This window comes from Tupaia chinensis, unplaced genomic scaffold (assembly GCF_000334495.1).
Source record: "Tupaia chinensis unplaced genomic scaffold, TupChi_1.0 Scaffold149090_1, whole genome shotgun sequence".
NCBI lineage: Eukaryota > Metazoa > Chordata > Mammalia > Scandentia > Tupaiidae > Tupaia > Tupaia belangeri.
In genome coordinates, this window is record NW_006208936.1 from 1,265,948 (window position 1) to 1,289,743 (window position 23,796).

The following is a 23,796-nucleotide window of genomic DNA, read 5'->3' on the forward strand; positions in this document are numbered from 1 at the left end:
GCATTCCTGATGCAAGCAGCCCTATAAGCATGTAGTGGGAAGGTCAGCATTGATAGTCCAGGGGACGGAGAGGAGGCCACAGCCATCAAACGTTAGCCTTGTGCCTGGTGCGCTGACTAGACAAATGAGTTAGGGTAATCCACATGCAGTTGAGTTGTCAACCTTGGTCACCATTTGTTTCTTTGTGACAACAACAACAAAAGAGAGAGTGAAATTATCTTGAAATACAACCCAGTACATCTGTTAATCCTAAGAATGAAAAATGGGGGACCAGCAGTTAGCGTAATGGCTATGTCGCTGGACTCCCACGTAGTCGACCGTGGTTCCAGTCCTGGACCTGGTGGCTTAAACTCACGCCAGGCGCATGTGCGTGCATGTCCAAGATCCCAAGAGAATGGAGGAGAAGGGATTGCGGTGTGGCCATCCCCCCTGGGGGGTGATTTCTTGCTATCTGTCTCTCTCTGTCTTTTTAGGTGAGTGCATGCACCCTATAGCAAAAAAAATCCTCTCCTCACCCCCCAAAAAAGAATGAAAAGTGGAATGGATTTCGGTTACATGAGGGTTTTATCTATTACATGCACCAAAGAAAGCGGAGCGTTCTGGAAGGGACAGAGCTGGAAAGAAACGGGGTGGAATCCCCTTACTGCTCACACTGCACAGACGGGCCTTGCATGTACCAGGAGGCAGTACCTGTGGCACACAGCACTTCCTAACATCTGGCGACACCTGGCCACCGAGGGCCCCTCTGGGTCACACCAGAAGCAGTCGTCACGTTAGCCGGAAGTGCGTAACACGTCTGAGAGGCCGACGATTTAAACCCTCAGCAGGAGAATGCTCGGCCCACACTGCATTAACACGTGCATCACATTTTCTGAGTGTTTAACAGACCCTGACTCCCCAGGGTCTTTAAGGCCATAGTAAATTCAAAGATTTTAATTAAACTTCCTTTATGCGCTTCAGTCTTTCTTGTAACCTCAGTGAAATGGAGTAGTCTTTCCAAAGTACACAGGTTACAACAAAATACCACTTAAAAAGCTTTGTTTTCTGGAGATTTTGAACTCTGTATTTTGATTGACGTCTATAAATTATCCTCTAACGAAGCTCTCCTCTCTCCCAAGGAGGACTGACCCAGATAGTAAGGATGCTCACGAGTAAGAACACTTGGAAGACTTTGATAGTTGTGGGCATGTAAAGGCAAAGCCTGGAAGGATCCAGAAAAGATCTAAGGATGGCACCCCACCTCGGCGCTCCCTCGGTCATGTTCCAGAGCTACTGAACGCTTATACGCATGTGAACATGTGGGCAAGGCCAGGCTCCTTTAGGCAACTCCAAAGAAATGTGGCCTGGCCATGTCTACTCAGATGCCAGTCAGCATGTAGGACGAGACTCTCTACCTCTCTGCACAGGTGTAGAAGCCAAACTCTCTAAGTGGGCTTTTATTAGAAAGCATCATGGGTGAAGCTTTTCCATCACTTCCCCGTCACTATGATAATAAGCGCAGATGTCTGTTTTCCAACGCGGTTTCTCAGTAAACTAGCACATAGAAGCTGTCAGCCCCTGAAAACCGTTCTTGCTCAAGAAAGTAGTCCCGAGAGCATTCTGGAAAAAACAATCTTGAGACAGACAAACAAAACTTTCTCCACCAAACTCTCCCGACATCCACACTTTGCAAGGGAGGATGTGCTTCATTAAGCTGTTACCGTCACTGCCAAAAGTCCTAATGGACCACTGGGATATGTTTTGGTTATGTATTGAAATAACAGCATGTCTGATTAAGGTATTTCGAAATATGTCTGCATGACTATATTCATAGAGAAAAACCAAAGCACAAAATAATATCAGTGACAAAAATTTTGTGATCAGAAACAGAAACCGAAGCCTAGGGCTAACACATTGGGGTACAAACCTCCCTCCAGCTGCCTTTTCTTCTGAAGCCTCCATGTGTTTTCCTTGTTAAAGAACAATGTTTTTACACAATTTTATTTAATTATATGGCTTTGTCATGCTACAGACATAACACGTATTTGTGGAAAAGAAAAGACTGGATTTCTGAATGTTAGTATGTAGGACGAAGTAGTGAAAAGTCTTTTGAGTCCCCAAGAGTTGATGAAAATCTGCCAGAAGTCTGCGTCAAACCATAGGTACGTATCTGTCTCCGTGGAGGATGCCAGCCTGCAAGTCCTTCCTTGAACGTTGGATGTATCTGTCTCCGCGGAGGGCGCCAGCCTGCAAGTCCTTCCTTGAACGTTGGAAGGAGGGCAGTGTCTCCCGCCTTCTTCCACAGGGCTGCCGTGTGTGTCACCGGCTATGGAAGAGTTGGGCAGGGGGTCCCTGTAGGTGAGGAGGTACAGGGCCAGAGCCGGAGAACAAAACTAGCAGGGCCGGCCTGCAGCCCCGAGAGTCTGTCCGCTTGCTGGTGAGTTCTGCTCGTCTGTGGGGTAGCAACGCTCCTACTCCAGTGCTGAAAAATTGCAGGGAAACAAGGGGCCTAACAGGGTCTGGCTTGTTTGGGACCCTTCAAGATGCATGCCTTATGGTTTTAGAAATGTGTCCTGACTGAGAAAGCAAAGTGTTTGGTGGGCAATGAGAAGTGGTAAGGAGAATGCAATGGTCAGAAATGGGATTGATTGACCCCAGTTCATTTTTCTCCAGCCAAGTTCTCATACTACCAAAGGAGATTACTTATTGATAGATAATCAAAATGCCCATAAGTAAGACCACTTGGAAGACTAGACAAAAACGCTGATGGTTGTGAACATCCCCTGATGGGATATACGGGGGGTTTTGCTGTTCAAATCAACACACCTGAGTGGTAGTTTGGACGTCCATCGTACAGCCTAGGGTGTTCAACGATGGTGCAGTAAGTGACACAGACATGCTGTGGACGCCACACCTCAACCTGCACGCTTCTAGACAGAATCCAATCCGTGTTACCAGGAGTATCAATAAAACCTTTAGTAGAAACCAACTCTGATGGGTAGCCATGGCAAAGAAGAGGTTCACCTTTTTGGAGATTATCATACCCATGGTTATGCATGTGTTTCCTTTTCAGCTATCCGCTTTCTACATCTTTCTTGAGCTTTTTTTTTTTTTTTAAACTCTGTTTCTATATTCAAAGTGGTAATAAATACTTGATGGCTTAGAAAGAACTCTCGTGGCCACCACTAAATTACAGTTTCAAGACTCCAAACTACATTGGCTAAACTCTATCTTCAAGTATTCTCTTGTGACTTGGCGCACGGCAGTAGTACCTTATTGCACATTGATTCCCAGGGCTCCTTTCTAAGACTGTGGCACGGCAGGGTTGTGCGTGGGGCAGCGCACGGCCTGGAAGCCCGGCAGGACCACCTTGCCCTTGCGATGCAAGTCCCCCTGGGTGCCCAGGTTCAGGCGCTGCACCAGGAGCTTCTCGTAGAGCAGGGGGTGGTACGCCCCGAGGGTGCAGGCCGCGTCGTAGTACAGCTCGTGGTAGTGGCACAGCTCCGTCTGCCGCACGGACGGGATATACTCGTACACGTGCACCTCTCTGCACAGCGACATCATGATGAGGATTCCTGGCACGGACAGAAAATTAGAACCCCGTGAGCAACTCTACGTGAGAGGGATGAGGTTTCCTGCTTGGCCCTGCCTTTGGTTTCCCGTTCTCTCTCCATCTGCAGCATGGTAACTTCCGCCGAGTGGTGAGCATGCGGTTCCCGGGGTGTGGAGCATGTTAGCGTGTGACGCTGGCCCAGCTGTGGTCGTGTGTGCTGTTAAGACACCATGCTCCACAAGCTGGAACACAGGAGAGGGCCAGTTCGATCCCACTCCAACCTAAAGGCGAGGTGCCTGTAGTCCCAGTGACTCAGGAGACTGAGGCAAGACAATCCCAAGCTCAAGGCTGGACTGTGCCACGTGGCGAGACCATGTCTGAAAATGCCAGGCGTGGTGCCACGTATTTGTGGTCCCGGCAAGACCCTGCCTCAAGGAAGAAGGAAAAACAAGATGTAACACTACATGTGTTCAGTTGATTACTGTAGGCCTGGGAATGAGAGGGGAAAACGAGTTCACTGGACTCAAGGACACCACATCGTCATGAGGGCAGATCTGCACCCTGAGTTAGACCGTCAGGGGCCACATTCGACGCGCACCCTGCCTGACGTGAAACGCTAGAGCGCTATGGTCCGAACAAACGGCTGTTATGAACACTGATTATAAAAGAGTCACCTGATTGTAATCTGACCAGAGGACAGTTGTTTGGGAAGTCGTAAAACAGAACCATACAACAACATAGCTGCTATAAAATAGCTGTTTAAATGGAAAGAAACAGAGTGAGAGACACGCAGCATTGAAGACTGGTATTAGGGGGCCGGCAGGTGGAGTAGTGGTTAAGGTGCTGGACTCCCACCTTGCTAACCACAGTTCAAGTCCCAGACCTGTTGACTTGCTTTCTCACTTTCTCTCTCTCTCTCTCTCTGAATCTGTCTGGCCAAATGAAAATAAATAAATAATAATATCAAATAAAATTAAATAATTCTTAAAAAAAAAGATTGGTATTAGAATAACAACATGATTTTTCTCACTAGAAGTCAGTATTAAAGTGTTTTCTTCGTGTTTCAAATAGGTAACTTCAACACAGAATCATCACTGAGCAAACTGAATTCATTTTTAAAAAAATTCATCGTTGTCCATTTGTGTGGGCCACAGAGAGGGAGGCAGAGGCAGGACGGGGGGGCATCCGCAATAAGACTTTGTCATGCCCTGGTCCCCTGCCCTAGCCCTCCAGCTGGTTAGGGTCTTGGGCACGCACATGCACACCTGCAGGTTTCACAATGAGGCGAGGGATCTGAACAGCAGTCCGCCACGTGGCTTCCACGCTGCAGTCCGGCACACCACTGAGTGCGTCACAGAGGCCGTGCCACCATCTAATTATTAACCCGGACTTTCTTTTTTTCTTTTCCACAGAACCACAAGCAGCATTGTTAAATTGAAATTGTTTAAGAGAAAGAGAAGTTTATCCCTTTTCTGAAAGTGATATCCCTTGTTACGTCAAAACCGTAAAGCCACACAGTTCCTGTGTCTCCAGAGGACAGTTACAGTCCCCAATGAACCAACTGCGTTTGCATCACAGAAACCCACACGAGACATCCTGGACGATGGACCCAGGGGGAGAGGAGACAGGGGTGTGATTCTGCCTGGAGACCTGAAAGCCTGCCCAGAAGACATGAAGCCTGACGCCGAGCAGCTGCCTGGCCACAGGGGTGGAGGGACAAGGAGGACCGCCCCAGGTACAGCAGCGGCCCTCAGTTTAGACCACAGCCCGAGACAGCGCAGTGCCCGAGAGCAGACGCCCTCCTCACACAGAGGAGGGTAAGCGCTTAAGTCCACAGTGTAGACCTCTGTTCTCAAGACTGATGTCAACACTTCAAGCTATCAGTCAGCCCCTCTGCTTCCTTTTTAAACTGCCAGAGGGTGCCTGTGCTTGCCAGAAGGAAAGAGAGAAAGAGAGAGGAAGGCCCCCCCCAGCGGGGGGGGTGGTCAGGCTGCAATGCCATCTCCTCCATTTCTGCATCCTGTCAGGATTCTGGGCATGCATGCACATGCACCTGCAATGTTTGTCAAGCTGCCAGGGCTGGGATGCAAACTGTAGTTGGCCATGTGGGACCTGGTTCTCTTAACTACTAGGCTACAGGCTGGACCCAGTTCCTCTCCTCGTCCTCCCAGGTCTACCAGCTGCCTCCCTTCTCCTCCGATGACCTATTACCCAGCAGCAGCCCCTTCCTTGGCTGGCTTGAAGCCACTATGATTCCAGTGGAGCCAAGAGAGCTGCCTCCAGGCAGCTCCAGCCACACAGGTGATGAAATCCTCCTCCTCTTCTGAGCAATTATCATCTACAAAGAATTAACATGATAAATAAGAAAAGCCGGGACCAACAGGTAGCATGATGTTCAAGACACTGGACTCCCACATGGCTGACCACAGTTTGAGTCCCAGCTCAGGCCTGGCGGCCTACAAACCACACAAAATACGTGCGTGTGCATGGCCAAAATCCTGAGAAGAGAATGGAAGAGAAGAGATTTTTCGGCGTGGCCATCCTTGCTGGGGGGTGATTTCTCACTTTTCCTCTCACAGTCTCTCTCTGGTGAGCTCACGCACTCTCTGGCAAGAAAATAAAAAAAAAAAAAGAAAAAAGAAAAAAAAAAAGAAGAAAAGCCATCTGCTTAGGCAGAATTAAATCCTTCTTTTATTTGTGATCACTTTAAACCTGAACAAACAAGAAACTCTGTGACATGTATGAAGAGACTTCAAAAAGTTTGTAAAAAATTAAAAAATAAAAGTAACATTAAAGTAGGAGTTTGTTTTGGTGAAAATGTAAAATTCTTGCATAGGTTTTTCCCAATATGCATTTTCTACAAATACTCAGAAAACCCCACCTGCGTTCTCTGGAGATGGTTTCCCGGGCCGGTGTCTTGAGCTGAAGTGGTTCATGGTGTCTCCCCCAGGACCGTGGAGTGAGAGCCTGCAACGTGCCCAGCGTGGGCTGCGCCTCCTCACCTGGGCATGGGAGCCTGGGCTGGTGGTGCACCAGGAGCCCCTGCTACGGGGTGCTCTTCACATCTGGGGCCCCCGGATGAATCTATTACACCGTGTTCCTGCACAGGGCAGGGCGGCGGACTCGAGGGCGTCTCTTGCTCAGGGCATCTTACAAACTAGCGGTGGATCTCTACCCAGAAAGCACAGGTCTGTTCTGTGGGCATTTCCATGAGCCAGGGACACACTGCAGCCATGGGGGAAAGTCAGTTGTGTGCGAGTTTAACCTTCTCAGCTCTGGTTCTTAACCTGGATGGCTTTCAGAAGCCAGGATTATACATGGGGGTCTTCAAAGAGTTCATGAAAATGAGTATTGTCTAAAAACTATATATGGATTTCACATTTTTTTTGCAGCAAAATAAACTCAAATCTAACCTCATTTTTTTCCCCTCAAACATTTTGAGGTCCCTCCATACATTAGTCATGCAATCGGCCTGGCCTCTAAAGCAGTTCTCAAACTTGATCATGGAAAAGAGAGACCAGGCAGCTAGTTGAAATGCAGATTCCTGGAAACTATCCCCATTTGCACAAATTTGGGGTCTACTGGTTTGTGTTGGAGTTCAGGAATCTGAATTTTTAAATACATATTTTTTTTATACCCATCATCAGAGAGTGTATGCATTTTCCAGAGAGACAGAGACAGAGAGAGAGAGAGAGAGAGAGAGAGAGAGTATCTCCTAATGGGGTGTAGTCATGCAGAAATCTTTTCCTCCACTTCTCTGCCAGAATTTGGGCATGCACACACATGCAACCAGAGTGTTTTCTAAGCCACGGGGCTGGGACTTGAACTGCGGTGGGCCACGTGGGTCCAGATCCCTATAAACAAGCACTCGACCATCGTGCTGTGGAGCTGGCCCTAACATGCATTCCTAAATTCTGCCATGAAGGGCCATGGGGACAAAACAGCCAATCCATCACAGACCAGTAGTTTTATAAAATACGAGAGGTCTTCAGAGAGTTCATAGGAAACATGTATTACGAACGACAATAAATGGATGTCAGGAGTTTCTGCACTAAAATAAACTTGTACTTTAATTCCATTTTCCACAAAGTTTTTGAGATACACACATACAGTACCACCAGTTACTAGCAAAGTGAGCATCAATTTTGATGCCATCGCTACATTAAATCACTGCAAAGTGTCGAAATACTTCCAATTTAGAATCTAGTCGTAGACTAATCACCAACATTCCTGGGAGACATTCTGCACATTGACAGTGCATCTAAAACTGTACTTATAGGGCCAGTGGGTGGTGTAGTGGTTAAGATGTTGGACTCCCACGTGGACGACTGCAGTTCGAGTCCCAGACTTGACAAAACAAAAACAAAAACTGTACTTCTACACAACCCAGTAGAAGTGCAAAGACAAACCCAGGGGAGTTTCCCCACATGTACTTGCTATCTTCTCAGTCTCAAAGAGCTATTAGGTGTTTGAATCTAACTGTTTTTTTCCAGAAAGGTTTTCAGAGAAAATTTATACTCTTATTGCTAATTAATTGTTACATTTCAATTCACATATGGGGGGTGGGCTTTACAAAGTTCATGGAAAATGCATATTATGAAAAACTATGGATTTAAATTTTTTTGGCACAACATAAATTATCTTACTTGATTTTTATTTATCATCATTATTTTAAAAATTTGCTACAGGGCACAGGTACTCACCAGAGAGAGAAAGAGAGAGTGAGAGAGAGAGAGTGAGAAAGCAAGTCACCAGGTCCGGGACTTGAACCGCAGTCAGCCATTTGGGAATCCAGTGCCTTGCCCATCACACCACCTGCTGGTCCTTTCCACAAACTTTTTGAAGTCCCGCTATATTTGCTAAATACACAACACAGGTTCCTGTCATAAGATTAGGTAAAAAGTTATAGGTTTTATATGAGTAAATAAATACATTTAGTGTTGTCTAATAATAGGACTTTGTATATGTATTTTTTAATTGCCAGATGGTGTGTGTGCTAACCAGGGACACAGAAAGACAGAAAGCACTACTCAGTAAGGAATGGTCTTGCCACAAGCCTTTCCCCTTCATTTCTCCATCTGGGATACAAACATGCACCCTGTGTGCTTTTGAAGCCACCAGGGTTGGAATTCAAACCGCATGGTCAGCCACTAGGCCACGGGGCTGGCTCAGTATTTTGTATATATATATATTTTTTTTTTGAGAGTTTTTTGCTAGAGGGGGTATGCGCTCACCAGAAAGACAGAGAGAGACATAGAGACAGAAAGCGAGAAATCACCCCCCAGGGGGGATGGCCACGCCGCAATCCCTTCTCCTCCATTCTCCTCTCGGGATCTTGGGCATGCATGCACACACGCCTGGCGTGAGTTTAAGCTACTGGGTTTGGGACACAAACCACGGTCGACTACGTGGGAGTCCAGTGACATAGCCATTATGCTAACTGTTGGTCCCACCCAGTATTTTGTATTTTCAAAATAACTTCTGGAGCTTCAGAAATAGAGGATTTTGTACTTAGCTCATGGCAGTGAGTACTTAAGGCCAACAGTGGTTGAGAGAGTGTGTGCTCTTTACAACTCACTGGGCACATGTGAAAGGTGGATGAGAAGATTTATGGAACCAAAGGAGGTGGGTATCCTTTACTGTTTTACACTCTGTCCATTCAGTATGGCCAATTCATTTGTGTGCCAAACTATCTGTATAAGTCCTCCTGATTTTTGTCCATGAGATGGAGATTTAGCTGCCATGGTTTCCCATCTCATTTCTATTCCTGTATGAACTTGTAACTCCTCCTTGACCTTAGAGCATCCTAAATGCTAAGAAATAGCAAAATCTGGGACCAGCAATTAGTGTAATGCCTATGTTGCTGGACTCCCATGTAGTTGACCGCGGTTCGAGTCCTGGACCCAGCAGCTTAAACTCACGCCAGGCACCTGTGCGTGCCCAAGATCCCGAGAGGAGAATGGAGGAGAAGGGATTGCGGCATGGCCATCCCCCCTGGGGAGTGATTTCTTGCTTTCTGTCTGTCTGTCTCTCTGGCAAGCCACACACCCTATAGCAAAAACCTCTCAAAAAAAAAATAAAAAAAGAAATAGCAAAATCTGTCTTAAGAGTTTAAATGGTCGTCAGCAACAGTACTGACAACAGAATTTCTATGGAGGTTATTCCAAAGCGAAGGAAAAAAATGTACAACTCACTGGGCACATGTGAAAGGTGGACTAGAAGATTTATGGAACCAAAGGAGGTGGGTATCCTTTACTGTTTTACACTCTGTCTATTCAGTATGGCCAGTTCATTTGGCATATGCATTATTTGCCTTTTAATATTTTAAGGTTGTTACACACAAATTTGAGTTTAGACTCACTCTGTCATAAAATAAATACTGAAAATAATTATTACCAAAGGTGGTTAAATCTACACATCACTTCCCTAAGAGTTGTTAACAGTACTTAGCAACACACAGAACCAGAAGACTAAGCTTCTTCACACCGTGCGTGAAGGAAGTAGGTAGACAATGTTTGGAGGAATGAGGGGGTCTTCAAAAAGTTTATAAAAAATATCTATATAAAAAATTAGCATGGTGGGCCAGTAGCAGTGGTTAAGGTGCGGGACCCCACATGGCTGACTCCATGGTTTGAGTCTCAGACCAGTGGCTTGGAAAACATGCCAAGCGCATGTGTGCATGCACCCCAAATTCCAAGAGAATGGAGGAGAAAGGATTGCAGCATGGCCAGACCCCTGAGAGCCATCTCTCTCCCTCTCTCTCTGTCTCTTTCTGGTAAGTGCACGTGCCCTATAGCAAAAGCCTAAACAAAACAAAATACATGGATTTCAAAACTTTTTTGCACTAAAAGAAACTTAAACTCCATTTCCATGAACGTTTGGTGTCCCCTGGTCTGTATCGGCGCTTACGTAGTCAGATGTGCGAGGGAGCAGGACTGGGGGAGCGGGGCAGAGGCTGCAGGGAGGCAGGGCTGAGGCAGGAATGGGGAAGAACAGTCTTCAAGTGCCAATGCAAGCTCTTCAATTAAATTCAACATTTATCATATTGAGCATGATAATCACTGGAGATTTAGAGAGTTCTTTTTAAAAAAATTACATTAAAGAACTCACTGTGACATTTAAAAACAGGTGGCAAGCTTAGGACCAGTCTGAGGAGGACTTGAAGAAAAGACCTGCTAGAGTCTGACTGCGTCCTCTCCAAATTCCAGTCCTCAACCCCTGTCCTGAGATAGGAGGGCGAAGACTTCACTTGATTATATCCAGCGCCCCTGCGGGCCTTTGAAAGTGCAAGCCATAGGGCAAGGCCTCCACGATCACTTTCTGGTGGTCTATAAACGGAGGAGAACAGGATGGCGGGAGGGAGAAAGAACGTAAGCCAGCCACGTGGGTACTCGCTCTGATCTCCCGAAACTTCTGCCTTCTGCCGTTTCCTGATGCCTTTGGACTCTCCAGCCCCCAGACCTGCGAGCTGAAATAAACCTCTATTCTCTTCAATTCACTCCATCTCAGGTATTTCTGGTAGCAACAAACAGATTAAGACAGTGTCCCAATGTCTCACTGAGAAAAAGGTGTGTGCACTACCACCAGGTCTCTGCAGCAGCACTGTGACGCTGGGCCTGACAAGGAGTGACATAAATGCCACAGCACATGGCTGGCAAGCATTCTCTGAGTCACCACCAGGAAGATAGTGAGTCAGAAGTCTCAGCACTCTGCTTCATTGGATGAGCTGCTGGACAACCAGAAGTCCAATATGCACTCATGCTTAGAGCTACAATTTGTTACAGCAAAAGGAGACAGGGAAGGTCAGTCAGGATGAGGGCCAAGTGTTGGGGTGCCCCCAGAGGAAGGGCAGGTGCAAGCTTCCAGGTCCTCTCCCCGGGGTTCAGGCAGGCACCTAGCCCCCCACTAATGACCTGCAGCACCTTCTGTGGACTGAGGTGCCCCGCCCTGTCCCGCTTCCAGTTCCTCCCCTGGGCTCCTGTTCCCAGAGGACCGTACGAGGAGCTGGGCCACTGGGAGGTGAAGAGCTGCCATGTTAAATCTTGGGGTCATGGGGCTGGAGCCCTTGGGAATGGGATCAGTGCCCCAGTAAGAGACACTGCAGGCACGATCTCTGTCTACGATGACCCCCACGGGGACACGGCAGGTCGGCAGCCATCGAGGACCCAGGAAGCAGGTCCTCCCCTGGAAGGACATGAGCTGGCCATGCGCTTGCACTTCCCAGCACCCAGGACGGTGCGAGACGCAGTTCTGTCGTGTAAGTCACGCTGTCTATGGCATGTCTGCCACGGCGGCTCGAAATGTCTACGGCGACACCATGTATGGAGTGCTACCAGCTAGGAAAGCTTGCTGGAGACTCGGCCGCCACGGTGTTCACTGGGAGCTGGCTGGGAGGCAGCCTGCCCGGCTCACACAGAAAGCCCGGACACCCCCAGGAGAGCACACACTGCTTAGTACACCCGAACCATGTGAAGGCACAGCCGACCACGCTGATCAAACCCACGTTCCCAGACCCAGCCGAGGGCCAGCCTTGTCAGCAGGCCTTGCTAAGGAGCAGCAGTCCGGCCTGCCATGCTAAGTCTTTCCGGGGCAGACACCAGGTATGTACAAATTCGAAGTATCATGTTCCACCATCATTTCCCCATGCCGCACTGACATGGGGAATCCACATCTGGTTATGCTCAAAATGTTATTGATTTTTTTTTTTCATTTCCTCTCCTGTCTGCTGAGGATTACCTAAAATGGAAGAATACAAATCATCTAATACTACGCACGTCAGGGATGAATAACTTAAAAATCACTTAGGAAACTTTGATGTTAAGTAATGGACTGTCTGCCAAAACTTATCATCACGAATAAAAGTTTTAGCTCATTTAATATGAGGCTGGGCTTTTCGGTCAGCAGACAAATATTTAAACATTTTTAAATGTATTTTTCCAAGATAATCAAATGGGCATGTGGCCCAGTGTTCAAAATCTTTAAACAGAATTCGGTTAATGTTAACTTTCTTATGTGGCCAGTTTTTCCAAATAAGTCCATATGAGAGATTCATTTAAAGGAAAAAAAAAATATTATTTTCCAGGCAATTGTGACTCAAGAGGTATATATTTGCCAAATTACATGTTTTTAAATATTATGCAATACAGTTATCAAATCAATTAGAAAGCATTTCAGCTGGTCTTAAAAACTGTTATATTATATAGCAAAGGAACATTTGTTGGTTTGCCCCCAAATCTGGATAAAAGGCAAGCTTTTTTTTTTTTTTTTGAGAGGTTTTTGTTGTAGGGCGCATGCGCTCACCAGACAGACAGAGATACAGAAAGCGAGAAATCACCCCCCAGGGAGGATGGCCACACGCCTGGTGTGAGTTTAAGCCGCAGGGTCTGGGACTCGAACCGCGGTCAACTACGTGAGAGTCCAGTGACATAGCCATTATGCTAACTGCTGGTCCCTATAAAAGGCAAGCTTTAACCCATATTCAGACTCTCACAAATTCTAAATGGATAAGGTTTTCTCTATAAATCTCTACCTTGCAAGTACAGATACATTTGATGTGTTGTCGGAGCATAGTATAGTTTAATCATTTAGCATTTAGCTTAATTGTGATTACACCAAAATTATCTTGCTTTTCACCTGGCAGTATGCTTAAAATGACATCCAAAATCATTAAGAATAACGGAATTTTCTCCTTGATGAAAATAACCTTCATCAAGTAGCAAAAAGAGCTATGGGAATAAAACAGAACATAATTAAGTAACAGGAAAAAACATCAGCTTAAATCAATTCTTATAAACACTTGAACGTAATTCATGTGAGGCAAATAAGGAATTTCTGAGAATGACCATCAGAATATTGCAAAACATTTATCTGAATGAGCGGTAAGCTGAAAGGCTAACTACATTGAATACCTCAGGCTAATGGAAATACACCAGCTGTTTGTGATTTCTCCATAAATTCAGTCCTAAAAGGGAAAATGATGAGAGCGATGCTTAAGATTTCTTAAAGAGAAAAGGTGTCTTTTTAAATAGCGTTTCCAGGAAATACTTATCATTTGAAAATGGCTGGGAAGTTTGACCTCGATGTAATTTAAGCAGCAGCTCTGGCTGGGCTTGTGGCATCGTGGCTAAGGGAGCTGGGTCTCATGTGGCCCACCATAGTTCCAATCCCAGCCCTGGCAACTTGAAAACTACGCTGGGCATATGCGTATGTGTGCCCCAAATCCAGACAGGATGGAGATGGAGAAGGGATTGCGGCGTGGACATGCCCCAGTGAGGGCTTTCTCTCTCTCTCTCTCTCACGCTGTCTCTGGCAGCACACATGACCTCTGGCCATTATGAAAAAGTATACAGGATCGGGACTAGCAGTTGGTGTAATGGCTATGTCGCTGGACTCCCACTAGTCGACCACGGTTCGAGTCCCAGACTCAGCGGGTTAAACTCATGCCTGGCACGTGTGCATGCATGCCCAAGATCCCAAGAGGAGAATGGAGGAGAAGGGATTGTGGCGTGGCCATCCTCCCTGGGGGATGATTTCTCGCTTTCTGTCTCTCTGTTGCTCTGTCTTTCTGGCGAGTGCACATGCCCTATAGCAAAAAACCTCTCAAAAAAAAAAAAATTATACAGGATCTGCTGGTGGCATGTTGGTTGGGGCATTCAACTCCATGTGGTTCGAGTCCTGGACCTGCCAGTTTGAAAAATATACCAGCCATGTGTTCATGTGTGCCCCAAATCCTGAATCCCAAGAAGAGAACGGAGGGGAAGGGATTATGGTGTGTCCTTCCTCTCCCTGCGGGGTGCCTTCTCACACTCTCTTTCTCTCCATGAAGTGTAAGCACCTTCTAGCAAATTAGAAAAAAAAATGATCTAAAAAAGAAGCATCTTCCACAGTAATTAAAATAATATAATGCAAGAATACTTAAAGACCAATATTTAAGCTCATTTATATTACATTATTTGATAGTAAGACACATCCAGAATTCATTACTTATAAGAAAATGCAAAAAGATGTTTCTAATCAACAAAACGGTGACATGTTTTACACAATCACAAATACGGATCTTAAGTAGCTTTTTATTTTGTGTTAATGTTCTGAATTTGGATGATATATTGGAAAATTCGAATCCCAAAAGCAATATAAAATGGAAAAGAAAGGAAGTTATGGCTTGTTTTTTAAGCATATTATTCTTGTGCATATGTTAAACAGCCTGAAATTATAGTGTTTGCATCTGTGATAAATTCCATATAAAATTATCAGTAGTGGTGGCCTTCTAAAAAAGGAAGGGTGGGAGTACAGATGGCTTCTACGGTGAACAATTTGGCAACTGTACATTAGAAATAAGCTCCATGTCTGTGCACATGTTGGGCAGGACCCTGCGGCGAGGCCTGTCTGGCTGCAGGAGCTCAGGCTGAGAGCCCAGAGCGTGAGCTGGAGCTGCCTGGTCTGCCTGGACCCCCACAAGGGGTGGGACTGAGCCTGCCCTGGCTCGAGACCGCAGGGGAGCTTACTAACCTTCTACACACATCTCCACCACGTGAGGGCAAGACAGGACCCCTGGGACTGGAGTGAGTTATTCCTGTCCTCAGTCCACAGCACGAAGCAATGCCACCTCACCATGGAACACCAGATCCTAACATCCAACTAAAGAGGAAAGAGAAGAAGGCTCTTCATACCTGAAGTAGCCCCCAGTGGGCTCAGGGTGAGGACTCTGCTAAGAAGAACTTGTGCCAAAGAAATGATTCCTTACGGATCACTTAAATTATTACCTTGATTCCCATTACATTCTTTTACCTTAAAAAAATACCTATACATCCGATGAGTACACGAATCGCTGTGCCGCTTCTCTGGTGAAGAGGGCAGTGCTTACAATACACCTCCAACGTATCTACCAGTGCACCTCTCGGAACTGTGAGCTCGAACACGGACTCAGATGAGAAATTCAACCAGATGGGGCCAGGTGGTGTGCAGGGCTGGGCACACCCGGGAAGGTGCTGGGGCCTGCTTTAGCACAAAGGCGTATATGTCCCCGTGACCTGGGCTGGCTGAGGCTGGGCTGGGCTGCTGCATGAGAACCCTGCTGGAGGTGCCTGTCTCTTTCTGTCTCTTAAGAAAGAAATGGATAAACTTAAAACAAAACAAAACAAAACAAACAAACAAACAAAAAACCAAAAATCTTCAACTAGATAATTCTTGAGAAAGTTAGTAGTATTTAACAATCATCAACATCCTATCCCCTTGATCTTATGGAAATAGTTTAAAGGAAAGAAAAGTCTCTATGTTCATACGGAGAATAAACAACAGTATGTACTAGCATGTCGATATAATGGCTCATCAATATAACTGGTAATAGCAACTACTTTGAGATAATCCAAATATACAACGACTGAAGAAAGGCCTAATTGTGATACACATAAATTCTATTTGATGTAATCATATGGCCTCTGTAATGAGACATCAGAGGTCTATCCGCCCTGGGTGACAGAGCTGAACGGAAGCACGGTCATTTTCTGTGGAGACTACAGTCTTCCTGAGCTAGCATACAGTTTTAGATGAGGCATATTTACGGTAACAGTACGTATTTCGTGCTTGTTAAAAATTAGAGCTACTACTAGCATCTTCGTCTTGCTGACGACAGGACTGGGGCTGAGAGAGGTTAGTGACTTGCTCACGGTCACGCGGCTAGTTGAACGGTGAAGCCAGGATTTGAGTCTGGCCTCTGCAGAATCAAAGGCAAGAACCGCAGCACACACACAGCGATCTGTGAGGGGCGGGTGTCCTTCTACACGTGTGGGAGGCGGGTTAAGTCAAAGTGGGAGTCTCTATGGTGACAGAAATCACCGGTCACTCACTCCGTCATTCATTCAATCAGGGAGCACTCGCGTGCCCAGTGTGTGGTCCCTCGTGTTGAGGGAGGCTCACTCATTCCATTAAGATCTAGATGTGTCAAGATTTAGAAGAGCATACACTAAAATAAAATGAGCCAGAAATAAGGAACAGAGTTATCTGGTCTTTTACAAAACTGTTTAAACATTAGTTATCATGTTATTTTCTCCCTTTTTCTAAGACCCTCCAAGTTCTAGGAGATTTTTTCCAAAAATAATGTTTCAAAGAAAAGCTTTTAAGAGGGCTAGAGAGTGGTACAGCCGTAAAACACACCACTCTGCAAGACTGATCCCATGGGAAGGTTCCAGGTTCACATGTGTGCAGACCACCCTGAGTATGCTGGGCGTGTGTGCCCTCCATCAGGGTATGGTGAGCCTGGGGTGGATCACAGCATCAAGACCTGATAGTGGGTGCTGCCTCTCTCTGTCTCTGTCTCTCTCACTCATGGAAGAAATAAATAAACAGGACTTAGTAACAAAACTAAGGAGCAAGACAGTCATTCTCTAGAGGCTAATTTATATCTCCAAAACTCCTGAGGCTTATATGTGCTAATGAAATGGGAATTCTTAAAAAGTTAGTCAGGTTTCGGGAACCAGCAGTTAGCGTAATGGCTATGTTGCTGGACTCCCACGTAGTCGACCGCGGTTCGTGTCCTGGACCTGGTGGCTTAAAACTCACGCCGGGCGCATGTGCGTGCGTGCCTAAGATCCCGAGAGGAGAATGGAGGAGAAGGGATTGCGGCGTGGCCATCCCCCCTGGGGGGTGATTTCTCACTTTCTGTCTCTATGTCTCTGTCTGTCTGGCGAGCGCGTGCGCACTATAGCAAAAATCTCCCAAAAAAAAAAAAAAAGTGAATCAGGTTTCCACTGATTTCCCAGTAAGAACCTTGTTACCAAGTCAAAAAGTACTTGCAGCTGTTTTTAAACGTTTTGAAAAATAATTATTAGTAATCAATGTGAAACTTTAAGTCAGGTTTTTGTGTTTAGTTGCAGTAATATTCATGACTTTAATAAGATTCTTCAAAGCATTTTTTTAGGTAGTATTGCTCAATAATAACAGGGATCTGACGTTACAATTGTAGAAAATGTGATCTAAAAATAGGAATTGCCAAGCCACGGTAACACAGCCATAACACACAGCTCTGTAACACCGAGGCCACACAGGAAGACACTAGGTTTGCACTCTGAGGTCTCCCTGGCCTTCCCTCTGAAAGGCTGACTCACATGGGCGGGTTCTCGGTTCACATCCAGAGACGTCCCTGAGTATGCTGGGCACATGGTACCCACAATCCTGGGTGGTTGATGGTTGCTTACAGTTGATTACTGTTGGTGGTGTGTTTCCTTCTACCTCATGGAAGAAATAAATAATCTTAAAAAAAAATCACTTAGAAATTTGAGAAGACTAATTTCAGTATACCTTACAGATAGTAAAACTCTAATAAGTGGTTTTTTAATCTTAGAGTAAGCTTGTAAGAAAAGTATGGTTTTTAAAAATGTATTGGGACCAGTGGTTAGTGTAATGCCTATGTCGCTGGACTCACATGTAGTCAACCGTGGTTCGAGTCCCAGACCTGGTGACTTAAACTCACACTGGGTGCATGTGTGTGCATGCCCAAGATCCTGAGAGGAGAGTGGAGGAGAAGGGATTGTGGCGTGGCCATCCCCCTGGGGAGTGATTTCTTGCTTTCTGTCTGTCTCTCTCTGCCTTTCTGGAGAGCACACGCACCCTATAGCAAAAACCTCTCCAGAAAAAGAAAAAATATGTATTAAAAATGTATTTGTATTATGACAGTATTACCATTGTTCACATATGTTCTCTAAATCAGTTATTATAGAGAAAGCATAATTACTAGCGTTGACAAATTCTGTGTACATGAATCAAAAGTTTCTAAAATCAGATGTTTTCCCAATAATAAATGAGTTTTAGCGACGATGTTCTTAGAGAGTTTTTTCTTTTTTTTCAATGCTAGATCAGCGTGTTCTTCAAATCCTACACGTTATCAGTTTCCCTTTAAGTGAAAAGGAAGCCCTATCATTTGCAGATAAAAGTGAAATGCACTTAGTTGCAAACTCAGTATTTCTGTTCAAATCTGATTTCACTGGGAAGCTGACTTCCTTTTTCCTAGGAAATAATTCCCAGATCTCCCAGCCCCGAGGAAAAGCTCAGCCCTGCCCATGGAGTGCTGGAATCAGCGGCGACTCCTCCGGGCAAAGCCACGTGGTTTGTGAGACACCCAGGAGACGGCTGGTGCTGGCACTAGGGCTGAAAACCGAAGTGCATATAAGATGGTGCTGGGAGGGTGGTGTAGGCCGACTGTGGTTCTCCGCTAGAGTTGCTATCACAAAGTATTATAAGCTGGGTGGCTTATAAACGACAAATTTATTTCTCGCTGCTCTACAGGCTGGAAGTCCAAAAGCGAGGCACTGGCAGACTCAGTGTCTAGCGACAACCCACTTCCTGTTTACCGATGGCCATATTTTTGCTGTGCCCTCAGATGGTGGAAGAGGCAATGGGTCTCCAGGGTCTCTTTGATAATAGAGACCTACCCATGAGGGCTCCATCTTCATGACCTGATCACCTCCCAGCGTCCCACCTCTAATACCATCACATTTTGGGATTTAGGAGTTCAACATACGAATTTTGAATGTGGACAAACATTCAGGCCATTGCATCAAACCATTTGCCCAAAAGTTCCTGAAATCAATGCAAGTTTGGACTTTGTTGATTCCCAAAGCTGTAACCCACTAATCAGCATATCCAAGACTTTCAGTCCCAGCGTGATAGAAGCAAACAAAAATCCACTTTCAAGAAAGACGTTTACAGTCAGCTGTGACGTAGGTCGATTTATGGTAAATTTAAGAGCATAAAATCAGTTCATTAGTAAAGGGATTCAGTATTATAGCTGTGTCTTCAAAAGAAAAAGAATAGGGACCAGCGGTTAGCGTAATGGCTATGTTGCTGGACTCCCACGTAGTCGACCGCGGTTCGCGTCTCGGACCTGGTGGCTTAAAACTCATGCCGGGTGTGTGTGCGTGCGTGCGTGCCCAAGATCCTGAAAGAAGAATGGAGGAGAAGGGATTGTGGCGTGACCACCCCCCCTGGGGGTAATTTCTCGCTTTCTATCTCTCTGTCTCTCTCTGTCTGGCAAGTGCATGTGCCCTATAGCAAAAACCCCTCAAAAAGAAAAAGAAGAAATGCATTTGTAGTTAAGGTCTAATCATGCTAGAATATAGGATATAATGTTAGAAAACGTCCAAAGCAAAGGTAAATAAGTTATATTTTTAGTAATACATTATACTGTTTTAGCTAAACACAGTGATTCTACCTGTTGTTCAAACAAGTGAGTATTCGCCTTACAAACACTGCCCTCCCCTTCCTCCTGAGCCAGTGAGCCCCTTCTGCTGGTACAGCTCTCACTGCGGAACCTGTGCATGGGAGCGCTCAGCTTCCCTCCGATGCTGAGATTACGAAACACTAAAACGTTGATATCTACTCTGTTCTTAAAGTGTGGCTCCAGGATCGGCAGGATCAGCATCGCTTGAAACTTGTGAAAGACCCAAATCCTCACCACCTGCACCCATTCAGAGGCTCAGGGGTGGCCCTCGCACGCTGCTTTAGATGGCATGAAGAGCAGGGCACCGTGGCAGCCAGTGTGCTGAGTGGCTCACGATGATGGTGTGACTCGCTTAGCAATGAGAACACAGCAAACGCCCTCATATGACAGGGTGAAAGCGTCATGTGCTTCTTTTTGTGTATGTTGGACCCTCTGTTCTTGGGAAACTATCTGTCATGTTGTAAGGATGCTCAAGCAGCCCTATGGAAGGTTCTTTTGCCAACAGCCATCCAAGTGAGCCCTCTTGGAAGCAGATCCTCCAGCCCGAGTCCGGAGCACTCAATAACAACCACATGGAAAAACGGGGGAGCCAGAATCACCCCGCTGATCTGCTCCCAGATTACTGACGTGCAGGAACCGTGTGAGATGGTAAATGCTTATTGCGCTTTTCAGCATCTAAGTTTTGCTTTGCGGCAATGGATTCCTAGCATACAACCCCTGGGAAGACTCTGATGCCTGTGTATAGTTTGACAACCACTGGCTAGAACATTCTTCACTCAGTCACTAAATAATTACTTTTTTTTTTTTTTTGGTCTCTACTCTGTTGCCTAGCAGGACCCTAGTGAGGGCAAAACAGACACTGCCCAGCCCTGGTGCGCCCTGTCCTGTTTCTTTTTTCTTTTTTGAGAGGTTTTTGCGGCTATGTTGCTGGACTCCCACGTAGTCGACCGCGGTTCGCGTCTCGGACCTGGTGGCTTAAAACTCATGCCGGGTGTGTGTGCGTGCGTGCGTGCCCAAGATCCTGAAAGAAGAATGGAGGAGAAGGGATTGTGGCGTGACCACCCCCCCTGGGGGTAATTTCTCGCTTTCTATCTCTCTGTCTCTCTCTGTCTGGCAAGTGCATGTGCCCTATAGCAAAAACCCCTCAAAAAGAAAAAGAAGAAATGCATTTGTAGTTAAGGTCTAATCATGCTAGAATATAGGATATAATGTTAGAAAACGTCCAAAGCAAAGGTAAATAAGTTATATTTTTAGTAATACATTATACTGTTTTAGCTAAACACAGTGATTCTACCTGTTGTTCAAACAAGTGAGTATTCGCCTTACAAACACTGCCCTCCCCTTCCTCCTGAGCCAGTGAGCCCCTTCTGCTGGTACAGCTCTCACTGCGGAACCTGTGCATGGGAGCGCTCAGCTTCCCTCCGATGCTGAGATTACGAAACACTAAAACGTTGATATCTACTCTGTTCTTAAAGTGTGGCTCCAGGATCGGCAGGATCAGCATCGCTTGAAACTTGTGAAAGACCCAAATCCTCACCACCTGCACCCATTCAGAGGCTCAGGGGTGGCCCTCGCACGCTGCTTTAGATGGCATGAAGAGCAGGGCACCGTGGCAGCCAGTGTGCTGAGTGGCTCACGATGATGGTGTGACTCGCTTAGCAATGAGAACACAGCAAACGCCCTCATATGACAGGGTGAAAGCGTCATGTGCTTCTTTTTGTGTATGTTGGACCCTCTGTTCTTGGGAAACTATCTGTCATGTTGTAAGGATGCTCAAGCAGCCCTATGGAAGGTTCTTTTGCCAACAGCCATCCAAGTGAGCCCTCTTGGAAGCAGATCCTCCAGCCCGAGTCCGGAGCACTCAATAACAACCACATGGAAAAACGGGGGAGCCAGAATCACCCCGCTGATCTGCTCCCAGATTACTGACGTGCAGGAACCGTGTGAGATGGTAAATGCTTATTGCGCTTTTCAGCATCTAAGTTTTGCTTTGCGGCAATGGATTCCTAGCATACAACCCCTGGGAAGACTCTGATGCCTGTGTATAGTTTGACAACCACTGGCTAGAACATTCTTCACTCAGTCACTAAATAATTACTTTTTTTTTTTTTTTGGTATCTACTCTGTTGCCTAGCAGGACCCTAGTGAGGGCAAAACAGACACTGCCCAGCCCTGGTGCGCCCTGTCCTGTTTCTTTTTTCTTTTTTGAGAGGTTTTTGCTATAGGGCACGTGTGCTCACCAGACAGACAGAAGTCACCCCCCAGAGGGGATGGTCACGCCGCAATCCCTTCTCCATTCTCCTCTCGGGATCTTGGGCACACACGCACACACGCACACGCGCCCGGCGTGAGTTTTAAGCCACTGGGTCCGGGACGCGAACCGTGGTCTACTACATGGGAGTCCAGCAACACAGCCATTACACTAACTGCTGGTTCCCTGTCCTGTTTCTTAACTGCACGTATCAGTTTGTAAATCCAGGCAGCTCTCCCTTTCTGCAGGCTCCACAGCTGGGGATTCAGCCAAGCGAGGTTTGAAATGTGACATTGTAGTTGACACAGGCTATGTAGTTTGTCCTACGATGGTTGTGTCTATATTACGCATGTACGGACACTTTTCCTCATCATTATTCCCTACGTGATATAAGTAATCTTGAAATAATTTCATGCATGCAGGAGAATGTGGGTAGGTTATATGCAAGTACTATGCTATTTTATATAAGGGACTTGAGCATCTGTGGGGGGTCCTGGAGCCAGCACCCCCCACCGAGGGACAGCAGCCTATTCAGGTAAGCAGACATCCTGTGTGACCCCTCCCCCATCACGCTGTGGGCTCCAGGTGGGCGGAGCCTTGCCTGGTTTCCTCACTACCATCTCCCTGGGCCCAGCCTGCGCCTGGCACATAAAGGTACTCCGCCAATACCCACTGGAGGGATGGCTCCCTTCCTGCTTGCCTCCTTCCTGCTGCGTGCTGAAATCAGGCCCCGGCAGCAAGGCTTCTGAACAGCATCGTATCATGACATGTATGGGGTAGGTTATATGCAAGTACTATGCTATTTTATATAAGGGACTTGAGCATCTGTGGGGGGTCCTGGAGCCAGCACCCCCCACCGAGGGACAGCAGCATATTCAGGTAAGCAGACATCCTGTGTGACCCCTCCCCCATCACGCTGTGGGCTCCAGGTGGGCGGAGCCTTGCCTGGTTTCCTCACTACCATCTCCCTGGGCCCAGCCTGCGCCTGGCACATAAAGGTACTCCGCCAATACCCACTGGAGGGATGGCTCCCTTCCTGCTTGCCTCCTTCCTGCTGCGTGCTGAAATCAGGCCCCGGCAGCAAGGCTTCTGAACAGCATCGTATCATGACATGTATGGGCTTCAGGAGTGTCTCCATGGGAATCTAATACCCACTAGACACATTTCCATACAAATAAATGCTTTTTGTGTTCAAAACAGCCAACGTTTAGTCCCTCTATCTGACAGCTGTAGATTCCTTAAACAGGCATAGGAAAATGCGTGCGGTGCGTCTGAAAGTGTGGGTAACTACAGGTGAGACTGCTGTTCCTGCACGGAGGAGCCTGGGTTCCCTGAGTGCTTTGTACTGCCCCACCTCCGCGGAGGCCACGCAGGGTGGGAAGGAGGGGCCTGATGACACCCCGTGGCACTCCTTGCTGGTGCAGCCGCCCTGCTGCCCGACCCGCCCAACACACAGAACTGTGCAGATCGACACGTCCTGACCCTTCACAGCGGCTGCGCGATGAACTCCTGTGTACAGGAGCTGGCGTTAGAGGCTAGCGTTTGGAGACGATGAGGTGCCGAGATAAGACGTCAATACCTTTCAACACGACCTCAGAACGGGAAGGGGCATCTGGAGAACACTTTCGAACAACAGGGGAAAAAGCACGCATTGATTTTTGAAGTTCTTATGGCAGATAGATTGAGATGTGGGTGGCATCATTTCACAGCTGCTTAAGAGCGTCAGCTAAATGATAAACCTGACCGGCTCTCCACCAGGGGATCAAGACCAAAGAGAAGACAGGAAGGGGGGGGGGGGGC

The 23,796-nt window shown here is 46.7% G+C and overlaps 1 protein-coding gene across 1 annotated transcript in view; it reads right to left on the reverse strand.

Annotated features, from left to right (window-relative positions):
* Positions 1 to 2,205: 2,205 nt before the first annotated feature.
* Positions 2,206 to 23,796, reverse strand: part of ST6GAL2 (ST6 beta-galactoside alpha-2,6-sialyltransferase 2) — a 95,168-nt gene continuing 73,577 nt past the window's right edge. Inside the window, exon 7 of the mRNA XM_027769243.1 lies at positions 2,206 to 3,554. Within this exon, the coding sequence (XP_027625044.1) occupies positions 3,283 to 3,554 (272 nt within the window). The 3' untranslated portion in view covers positions 2,206 to 3,282. The remainder of the gene's footprint in view (positions 3,555 to 23,796) is intronic.